The sequence below is a fragment of the Mus caroli genome, unplaced genomic scaffold (genome assembly GCF_978045245.1).
Source record: "Mus caroli unplaced genomic scaffold, Mus_caroli_1 scaffold_10, whole genome shotgun sequence".
Lineage (NCBI taxonomy): Eukaryota > Metazoa > Chordata > Mammalia > Rodentia > Muridae > Mus > Mus caroli.
The window spans coordinates 54,609,114-54,619,615 of record NW_028227265.1 but is presented as its reverse complement, the minus strand read 5'-3'; the positions used below and the strand labels follow the sequence as shown (position 1 = coordinate 54,619,615).

At 47.7% G+C, this 10,502-nt stretch overlaps 1 protein-coding gene across 1 annotated transcript; it reads left to right on the top strand.

Moving 5' to 3' along the window:
- The first annotated feature begins 1,219 nt into the window (after window positions 1-1,219).
- Hmox1 (heme oxygenase 1) lies at window positions 1,220-8,376 on the top strand. Its single transcript, XM_021170315.3, has 5 exons — window positions 1,220-1,384; window positions 3,464-3,584; window positions 4,432-4,923; window positions 6,550-6,649; window positions 7,680-8,376. The coding sequence occupies exons 1-5, from the start codon at window positions 1,362-1,364 to the stop codon at window positions 7,811-7,813; spliced, it is 870 nt and encodes a 289-aa protein (XP_021025974.1). The 5' UTR covers window positions 1,220-1,361; the 3' UTR covers window positions 7,814-8,376.
- Window positions 8,377-10,502: the final 2,126 nt, after the last annotated feature.

Here is a 10,502-nt window from a genome sequence, read left to right as displayed (position 1 = left end):
TACATATACACGGTCCTACACACACACATAAAATAAATAATATTCTTTTCATTGTTGTCTTTTCCAGACAGGGTTTCTCTGTGTAGCCTCTGCTGTCCTGGAACTCACTCTGTAGACCACACTGGCTCCAAACTCACAGAGATCTGCCAGCCTCTGCCTCCTAGGTGCTAAAATTAAAGGAATGTGCCATCACTACCCAGAAAATAGTAAATACTTTTTAAAGAAATATTTTAAGAAGTAAATACTTTTAACAACAACAAAAGAGGACATACAAAACTATGGAGGCTTTGAAGAACCACCCAGTATGTCTGTGTCATCTCTGTCCTGTACTGAAGGGTCCAGCTCATCAGGAATACAGAAGGTGAATTCCAAGCCCTACCCTGCTAAGCAGCCGTGGGTATCTGTGGTGGTAGATGTGTCAGAGCTATGTGTCCTGATTTCACAGTCTTCTGTACCTGGGCATCAGGAAGTCATGGTGTGGACCAGGTTCTAGGAGAGCGCCGAGAAGGCAGCCAACCACTTGGGTGCTGCACTCCATGAGACCCTGGGCAGAACACTTCAACCTCCAGCTCAGATTCCCCACCTGTAAAACTGGAGCCATCTATGTCCCCACCATGATATATAGGGATAAACCACGGAAAAGTTAATCAAGGCAAGTGTCAGCAAACCAAGCAGAACTGTGAACATAAAGGATTGAGAAAACCAGCTATCCTAAGAGTTCCGGGAAGGTAGACTCAGGTAGACTCTAGTGTGGGTCAATCCCTGGGTTTGCCCACCAGCAGCTCACGTTTAGGATTGTCTTATAGTTCTGGAACCTTCAAGATTCTTGAAGGGCTACTCCTGTCTTCCTGTCACTGAGTAGACTAGAGGGTTTTGGAAAGGACCCAAATTCTGCCACGAGGCAACTCATTCAGATTTCTCTTTTCCTCTTCTTCTCTTCTCTTCTCTTCTCTTCTCTTCTCTTCTCTTCTCTTCTCTTCTCTTCTCTTCTCTTCTCTTCTCTTCTCTTCTCTTCTCTTCTCTTCTCTTCTCTTCTCTTCTCCTCTCTCTCTCTCTCTCTCTTTTTTTTTTTTTTGTAACAGTCTTGCCAGAGTCATATGATTTATCCCCTTACAGGCCCGGCCAACCCGCCTCCGGGCGGGGTGTTGCAACAGCAGCGAGAACGCCGGCTCAGCTGGGCGGCCACCACGTGACTCGCGTACTTAAAGGGCTGGCGCGGGCAGCTGCTCGCTCACCGTCTCCAGTCGCCTCCAGAGTTTCCGCAAACAACCAGTGAGTGGAGCCTGCCGGCGCAGAGCCGTCTCGAGCTTATCCCGGAGCCTGAATCGAGCAGAGCCAGCCTGAACTAGCCCAGTCCGGTGATGGAGCATCCACAGCCCGACAGGCAAGCGACTGTGTGGGGACGGGAGCTGTGGCCGGTGTCCCTTATCCTGCCTGGGAATGCAGGCTGCGGGGCCAGGGACAAGTTACCGCCCAGTCTACCTGTAGCTATGGGAAGCTGGAGGGAGAAAATGTGATTCACTCCTCTGACATGCTGGAGGTGACGGATTGGGAGTGTCTTGTAGTATCCAGGTTTGAGGGATGGTGAACGCACTGCTAAGTCCTGGATCCTGGACTCACCATTCTTGGGGTTGGGGGTTGGGGAGCTTGTCTTTTGCTGGCGCGGAGTGGTCACTTATCAATTTCCAACCTCAGACGATTTGTAAGATGCAGGGAGGCCAGTAGCAGAACTAGAGGGTGCTGAGGTTGGGGTGTTTTTTGTTTGGGGATGGGGGGTGGGGAGAGGAGTAGTTTTTGTGTGTTTTGTTTTGTTTTTGAGACAGGGTCTATGTAGCCCTGGAACTCTGGAACACCCTAGTAGATCAAGTTGGCCTTGAACTCCAGTTCGCTTCCCTTTGCTTCCTGAGATTGAACAGTGCTCCACCACCATGCTTGGCTTCTCCTCCTCCTCCTCTTCCTCCTCCTCTTCCTCCTCCTCCTCCTCTTCCTCCTCCTCTTCCTCCTCCTCCTCCTCTTTGTTTGACTTTTGAGACAGAGTTCCTCTTTGTATCCCTGGATGTCTTGGAATTCACTCTGTAGATGGCCTAGAACTCAGAGATCTGTCTGCTTCTGCCTCCCTAGTGCTGAGATTAGAGGCATGTGCCACTCCACCCAGCTTTTTTTTTTTTTAATAAACCCAATCTTACTATTTTTTAAAAAAAGTTTTATTTTTTTTAAATACTTATTTATTTTATGTATATGAGTACACTATAGCTGTCATCAGACACACCAGAAGAAGGTGTCAGAACCCACCATGTGGTTGCTGGACCTTTAGAAGAGCAGTCAGTGCTCTTAACCGCTGAGCCACCTCTCCAGCCCACCAATCTTATTTTTATATTTTTATTTAAAGTGTCTCGTTACATTTTATTTATTGTGCATGTAGAGTGACACATTAAACATGTGAAGGTCAGAGGACTTGAAAGGAGTCATTTCTCAGTTCACCATGTGGGTTCCAAGAAAGATTGGCTTATCAGGCATGGTGGCAAGTGCTTTTCCTGGCTCAGCCGTCTTCCAGTGTCTAATCCTCATCCCTGGCTTTAGCAGTAAGGACTGAATTTAGGACTGCAGACATTCTAGGCAAGCACTGTATCACTAAGGTACAGTATAGGCACCTTTTTGATTTAAAGATCGTGCCGGGCTGGTCTGAAACTCTCCAATCCTCCTGCTGCAGAACTTCTCTGAGTAGAGCTGGATTACAGAGACCATTTAATGCAGATACTTTGAGTATAGAGTGTGTGTGTGTGTGTTTGTGTGTGTGTGTGAAAGTTGGATTTGGTGGGTTTGTTTGTTTGTTTGTTTTGAGACTCTTCCTATATAGCCCTGTGCTGAAATTCCTTCACTATGTAGATAGACCAGGCTGACATCAAACTAAGAGATCTGCCTTCCTCTGCCTCCTGAATGCTGGAATTAAAGATGTGTAACATCACACCCCGCTGGTTGTAAAATCCGTAACTGAATTTTTTAAAGAAATGTCTGCAGGTTGGATCTAAAAGCTCACCAAAGTCTCTACCCTTAGCCAGGCTGTGGTGGTGCATGTTTTTAATCCCAGCACTCAGGAGGCAGAGGTAAGCAGATCTCTTGAGTTTGAGGCCAGCCTGGTCTACAGAGTGAGTTCTAAAGACAGCCAGGGCCACATAGAGAAAAACCCTGTCTTGGAAAAAAAAAAAATCTCCCTTTGAGCAATAGTGTTTGGAGTAGTATGGTTCTTCACTGTGGTCAGGCCATACCTTGCCTCCCCTTTACGGGGAATAACTAGAATAGGGAGTCTCCCTGTGGTTTGGGGGACAATATCCCATAGTACTTAATGACTGACATCTGTTTGCATGGTTAAGACCATGGCTTGGCCTACATTGGAGGCTCTGCAGGTCTAATCATTCACAGGCATCCCTTGATCCCCTGCTGATTCTCCTCTCTTCCTTCACAGCATGCCCCAGGATTTGTCTGAGGCCTTGAAGGAGGCCACCAAGGAGGTACACATCCAAGCCGAGAATGCTGAGTTCATGAAGAACTTTCAGAAGGGTCAGGTGTCCAGAGAAGGCTTTAAGGTATGTGACGAGTAGGTTGACCAGAGCACTGAGGTATCGCAGGTATGCCCAGTGCTTATGCCAATAATTTAATGGGGAGGTTGGAGCCAGGAATGATGAGGGCCTGTCCAAGGAAGTCACCTTATTACATTGATACTGTAGCTCAGCGAGGAGAGGATGTGATGCGGGTGGAGGGGCCAGTGCAGCAGAATAGTTAAGGATTAGGAACATGTATTCTGAGTTGGTCACGTTATATTCTTATCTCAACCTTGAGAAGTGCATAAGGGGAAGGCTCAGCGAGGATAAGAGGCCATCCTGTCAGCTTTAGGTGGAAAAGACCAAAATCAAACAAAGATGGCCTAGGTGCGGAGCCTGTGCTCTTGACCTGGTTAACTCAGGACCTCGTACATGCTGGCTAAGTTCTTTACCACTGACCCACAATCCAAGTGCAAGCTCTTGTGTTATTAGATGGGGTCTCACTACACAGCTCAGGAACACGCAGTTCTGTGTCAGCCTCCTATTCAGACCACAGGCATGTATCACTACACCCAGATCTCCTGACCCAATTTCAACTTGCCTCTGAAGGCAAGGAGAAGTTTGCCTTAGCCCTGCAGTGTCCTGTCCCCACAGTGAGATTGGCTACCTCATTTAACCTCCAAGCCTTCTTGCCTGAGAAATGGGGTTTTGACAGCCGGGCTTAATAGACTGATTTTGTGGTTGTGTAACTGATGCCAGTAGCAAACATCAGACACAGGGTAGAGTACACTGACTGTGGGTGGGGGAGTGGAGGGTGGTGGGGACAGGAGGCCTTCCTTCCAGAAGGCAGTCATGTAGGCTCTTCTAGGGACAAGTTGACTCTATTTTTCAGCTGGTGATGGCTTCCTTGTACCATATCTACACGGCCCTGGAAGAGGAGATAGAGCGCAACAAGCAGAACCCAGTCTATGCCCCACTCTACTTCCCTGAGGAGCTGCACCGAAGGGCTGCCCTGGAGCAGGATATGGCCTTCTGGTATGGGCCTCACTGGCAGGAAACCATCCCTTGCACGCCAGCCACACAGCACTATGTAAAGCGTCTCCACGAGGTGGGATGCACTCACCCTGAGCTGCTGGTGGCCCACGCATATACCCGCTACCTGGGTGACCTCTCAGGGGGTCAGGTCCTGAAGAAGATTGCACAGAAGGCTATGGCCTTGCCCAGCTCTGGAGAGGGCCTGGCTTTTTTTACCTTCCCAAACATCGACAGCCCCACCAAGTTCAAACAGCTCTATCGTGCTCGAATGAACACTCTGGAGATGACACCTGAGGTCAAGCACAGGGTGACAGAAGAGGCTAAGACCGCCTTCCTGCTCAACATTGAGGTGAGCCCCACTGCTTCTTCGAGCCACACTCCAGTTAATTGGAGGGAGGGTCCTGGAGTCATAGTCATAGTTAGTACAAAGACTTGGGGCCAGGGTCTTGTTTTGCTGCTTTCTAGCTGGGTGATTGTGGGCAAATCTCTTTATCCTTAGTTGATACAGTTCAGTCCCTGTGGGAGGAGTAATACAGGGAAAAAATTCCTGATGCTATTGCTCTTGTTGTGAGAGACGGTGTCCTGTGAGATGGGGCAGCTGGACCTGGAGTGCTTGTGCACTTGTGCATAGCCAGGTTGGCACTGTAAGGGTTTCTGATGCCGAGATACTTCAGGTGGCATTTACTGGTTTTTATTTGATGTGCATTGATGTTTTGCCTGCATGTATATTTGCTTGGTGTCAGATCTGTTGGAGGTGGAGTTACAGACAGCTGGGAGCTGCCATGTGGGAGCTGGGAATTGAACTCAGATCCTCTGGAGAGCAATTAATGCTCTTAATCTCTTTTCTTTAAATTTATTTATTATTATACATAAGTACACTGTCACTGTCTTTAGACGTACCCAAAGAGGGCATCAGATCTCATTTTGGGTGGTTGTGTGCCACCATGTGGTTGCTGGGATTTGAACTCAGAATCTTTGGAAGAGCAGTCAGTGCTCTTACCCGCTAAGCCACCTCGCCAGCCCCCGCTCTTAATCTTTGAACTGTCTTTAGCTCATTGTTTTGAGCAAGGCCCTGAAAGACAGAGCTGGAGGGGAGTAGACTGTCCTGTTGGAACCATGGGCGCTATGGTGGTCAGGGTTCCAATTTGTTGATCTCCTGGCTCCCACTTTCAGCCTTGAGATCCTTTAAAAGTCCCACAAGGCAAGCGCCTGTTAGAGAAGTAACCTTTCAAGTCTCTTAAATTCAACTACATCTAGACCATCCCTCTGAGGCCTTCTGAGCATATGGTATAAAGAATGAGTTTAGAAACAGAAAAGTGGTGGCACAGCCCTTTAATCCCAGCACTCAGAAGGCAGAGACAGGAGGATCTCTGAGTTCCAGGTCAGCCTGCTTTGCACAGCTAATTCTAGGACAGCCAAGGCTACACAAAAAAACCCTGTCTTAAAGAAACAAAACAAAACTCCAAGAAAAGAGCTTAGACAAAGGTCCAGCTGAGAACTGGGTCTCCATCCTGACCCCTGGTGGATCTCCAGCAAGCCCTACTCCAGGAGTTGTGGTTTCCTCGCCTGCAAAAGCACGTTAACAAACTCCATGGCACATGGCTTAGCAGGAGGAGCTCACCAATGCACAGTCAAGAAGAGAGAACAGGCTGTAGGCTGCACAGCAGCCATACATTATGTGTTATTTCAGAGGAACAAACTAGTTCTCCTCCTCATAGGGATACAAATAAGATCCTGAAGTCCTGATTCAGGACAGTGTTACTGGTGGGGTCCAAGTGAGGGCACAGGCAGGGGGCCAACTAAACCTGTCATATCTCTGATGAGGTAAGTGAAAGACACATGGGTGTGTGATAGTTTCCTTAAGTTGTGTCATTTGTACAATATTTCACAACATGCTTCAAGTCCTGCCTTCAGCTGGGGTCCCTCCACCCCGTGAGTATCATTAACAGGCAGTATGTCTTGTCTTGTCTTCTAGTTGTTTGAGGAGCTGCAGGTGATGCTGACAGAGGAACACAAAGACCAGAGTCCCTCACAGATGGCATCTCTTCGTCAGAGGCCTGCTAGCCTGGTGCAAGGTAAAGGTGGCCTCTTGCTTCTGGCTCTCCTTAGCCTAGCTGGAACTTCTTTACTCTCCTCTTTGCTGAATGTTTTAAATCAGAAATAGGGTACAGACAAAAGCACCCAGGGTAAGCCTGTAGTATGTGACTGTGGGTGAGCTATAAGATTTTTCTACCTCAGTTTCTCCACATTGGAAAACAGGAGTTGGGGGCTGTGTAGCTCATTGACTGAGGTGCATATAAAGCCCTTAGAAGTCACTAGCATAGAAATTCTTCCATTTAGACCCCTCCTCCCAATTTTTTTTTTGGGGGGTGGGGGCAGAGTCACACTTTGTTACCAGAGGTCAAACAATCTTTCTGCTTCAATCTTTCATAAAAAGCTAGGGTGTGTTTACCTTTTTGGACTCACTAAAGGCTTCCAAGCAGGTCCCCATATAAAGCAAGAATTTGGGAACCTATTTCTATTGCTGACCCTCCAGGAGAGATGACGGAGACATGTACTTACCTGACTCTGGGTGTCAGCCCTTCTCCTGTGCCTTGCTGCATTACCTTTGGAGCAGGAGAAAGTTTCAAAAAAGACCAAAGTGACACAAAATGTGCCTTCACTGAGCCTGTCACCCTGGGACAGTATGACACAGGGAGTGGGTGATGGAAGCTGGGCAGGGCATGTTATGTGAAACTTGATTGCTTGAATGGGCCCACTTTTTGCCCAAGGCTCTCCCAACGGAGGCAGGACCCCACAAGCCCGTTATTAGTGGTACTGTTTCTGGTGGGCTGAGCTGTGGTCAGTCCTGATAGAATTAGCTACCTGTTCGGGTCAGGGGACTTTGATTTGCTGTGGCGCAGAAGAATGAACAGCCTGGGGGAGTTCGTGAACTCCTATCTTTGAAGGGATTTGAGCAGTGGCTAGTGGTTTGTGCTGTAGCAGATCCTGGCCTTGGACTGGAACTGTAGCAGACATGACACTGAGTGTCCTGTGCTTTCTGTGGCTTTAAAGTCATCCACCCCGGGCTGTGTGAGTCTGACCTTGTCTTTCTTTCTCCTTCAGATACTGCCCCTGCAGAGACACCCCGAGGGAAACCCCAGATCAGCACTAGCTCATCCCAGACGCCGCTCCTCCAGTGGGTCCTCACTCTCAGCTTCCTGTTGGCAACAGTGGCAGTGGGAATTTATGCCATGTAAATGCAATGCTGGCCCCCAGGGGCTGTGAACTCTGTCCAATGTGGCCTTCTCTCTGAAAGGGAGAATCTTGCCTGGCTCTCTTCTCTTGGGCCTCTAAGAAAGCTTTTGGGATCCCTAGCCCACTCCCTGTGTCTTCCTCTCTCTCTGGAATGGAGGGAGATACCTGACACAGATCCCTCACCAAAAGCACATCCAGCCAGTGGCCTGAACTTTGAAACCAGCAGCTCCAAATCTTGCAGCAGAGCCCCAAAACTGGCCTGTAAAAGCAGCTGTTCTGAGCCCAGTGCCCATGGTTGTTAGCATCCATGTTGACTGACCACGACTACTTTCCCCCAGTGTCGTGGCCACTTTGATATCCGTTTCCAGACATTTCTGTCTTGTATTTCTGTCTTGTTTTTTTATTATTTCCCCAGTTCTACCAGAGTAATGGTGTTTTGTTGTTTTGTTTTGTCTTGTTTTTTCCTAACAAAGTGGGGCTATCTTTTGAGGGGTGGGTGGGAAAGAGGTATTTAATAGTTGTAACCTTGGTCTTTAACTTCTGTGTGAAATAATAAATGGCATTATCTAACAGTCACTAGAAGTGCATTCATGTCTATGCTGTCCATGAGCAGGGCCCTGCTCAGCTTGTCTCTTCAGTGTCTGGCAGGAGGAGGGCAGGTGAAGGTAACATTGGTAGCTGCCATGGTTGGCTGTACCTGAGATTTGGAAGTGAGCTTTAAGCTGTTGGGCAGATTTTCCAGACTGTGTTTGTGTGTACACAGATGAGTGTGTGTGTGTGCATGTGAAGGCCAGAGATCAACCTCAGGTGTGTTTTTTTTGGGGTTTTTTTTTTTTTTTTTTTGGTTTTTTGAGACAGGGTTTCTCTGTATAGCCCTGGCTTTCCTGGAACTCACTGTGTAGACCAGGCTGGCCTCGAACTCAAAAATTCGCCTGCCTCTGCCTCCCGAGTGCTGGGATTAAAGGCATGCACCACCACGCCCGGCTTCAGGTGTGTTTTATGAACTGTCCACCTTGGTTTTTTATTTTATTTAGATAGGATCTCACTATGCAACTCTGTTGGAGGAACTCCCTATGTAGACCAGCTGGCCTTGAGCTCACAGGTATCTGCCTGCCTCTGCCTTCATACTAAGATTGCATATGAAAGCTACCACACCTGGCCAATCCACCTTGTTTTTTGGGGGGAGATAGGATGGTACCTGTACATAAGACAGGGTCTCTCTTATGTAGTCCTGGCTGGCCTTAAGTCTAGCTTTGAACTCATTGAGTTCTTCCTACCTCTGCCTTCCAAGAGCTGGGTTTAAAGATATGTACTACCACACCTGGTGAGTCCACTTTGTTTTTAGAGTGCTAGGATTACAAACACACACCACCATGTCTGTTTTACATGGGCTCCAACTCAGGTCTTCACTGACTGACCTATCTCTTCAGCCCCAAGACTTACATATTTAATGAGGATGAAATGGGCAGATTCTGGGATAAAGCTGATACGCTCTGAGTAACGATACTTAAGAGACTGGAGGCAAATGCCTGGCTTCGTGTTTTCTCTTCTAACTTCACTTATTGTGAGTGCACTTATTGGTATGCACAGCCACAGGGCTCAGTGTGGGGAGACAGTTCCCTCCTTCCAGTTTTATAAGGTTCTACTTCTGGAGGTTGAGCTCAGGCTTGGGCAGTAAGCACTTTACCTGCTGAGCCATCTGCTATTCCACTTTGGAGTTGGTCACTTAACCCCTCAGTGACTCAGATTCACCACCTGGGACAATACAATGATGCTGCTGACCTCACCTGTCTTGAGAAGCCAATGAGAAGCAAGTTAAATTCCAAGGCCTTCCATCACTCCTAGCTCGATTATGCACAGAAGGCCAGTGTCTTCTGATCGTTGTACCTCCCACTCTGGGGATGGGAAAACATCACTGGAGGCAGAACAGGGATGAGGTACCTACTGTGTCCCACCAGTACCAGAGGGCTGAGAGTTAGGAGATCTTTGTCCCCCATACTGACTCTATTACCAGGTCTTGGGCACAATGCTTCAAATCTCATTTTGCTCACTGGAAAAATGAGCGATACATCTGTCTTTAACTGCTGAAGAGGGAATATAGTGATGTCAAAATACTAGTCTGCACAGAAACTCCAGAACTCCATGGAGGCACATAGCTACAGAGCTCAGAGGTGGTATCCCAGAGTCACGATACAAGAAAGGCATTCTGGGAGACTTATATACATGCAGCCAGGTCCAGAAGTCATTCTTTTCTGTTGTTTTTGTTTTTGTTTTTTTTCTCAAGACAGGATTTATCTGAAGTCCTGGCTGGAGACCTTGCTCCCCGTAGACCAGGCTAGCCTCAAACTCACAGAGATATGCTTGCCTTTACCTGGTGTGCCATCATCACCAGGCCAGAAAGCATTCTTTATGAGATTAAGGATAAAGAAAAATGAAATTAAGGATAGGGTATCGATAGCAAAGCATAGATTTCAGATAGCAAGGATAGCTTCCTACCCTGAGTTCAGTTTCCTCATCTGTGAAAATATGTATTGTGATAAAGTAAGAAAAGTTGGGGGAGGGCTGCTAAAGAGCTGGCTCAGTGCTTAAAAGCACTGCCTGCTCTTCCAGAAGACCCTGGTTTGATTCCCAGCACCAACATGGTGGTTTATAACAGTTTATATGTCTAGTTCCAGGGGATCTAATGGCTTT

Coding starts and splice junctions, on each gene's coding strand:
- Hmox1 (XM_021170315.3), top strand. CDS start 1,362: ATGGAGCATCCACAGCCCGACAG. Junction 1,385..3,463: donor GAGCATCCACAGCCCGACAG/GCAAGCGACTGT, acceptor CTTCCTTCACAG/CATGCCCCAGGATTTGTCTG. Junction 4,924..6,549: donor CCTTCCTGCTCAACATTGAG/GTGAGCCCCACT, acceptor CTTGTCTTCTAG/TTGTTTGAGGAGCTGCAGGT.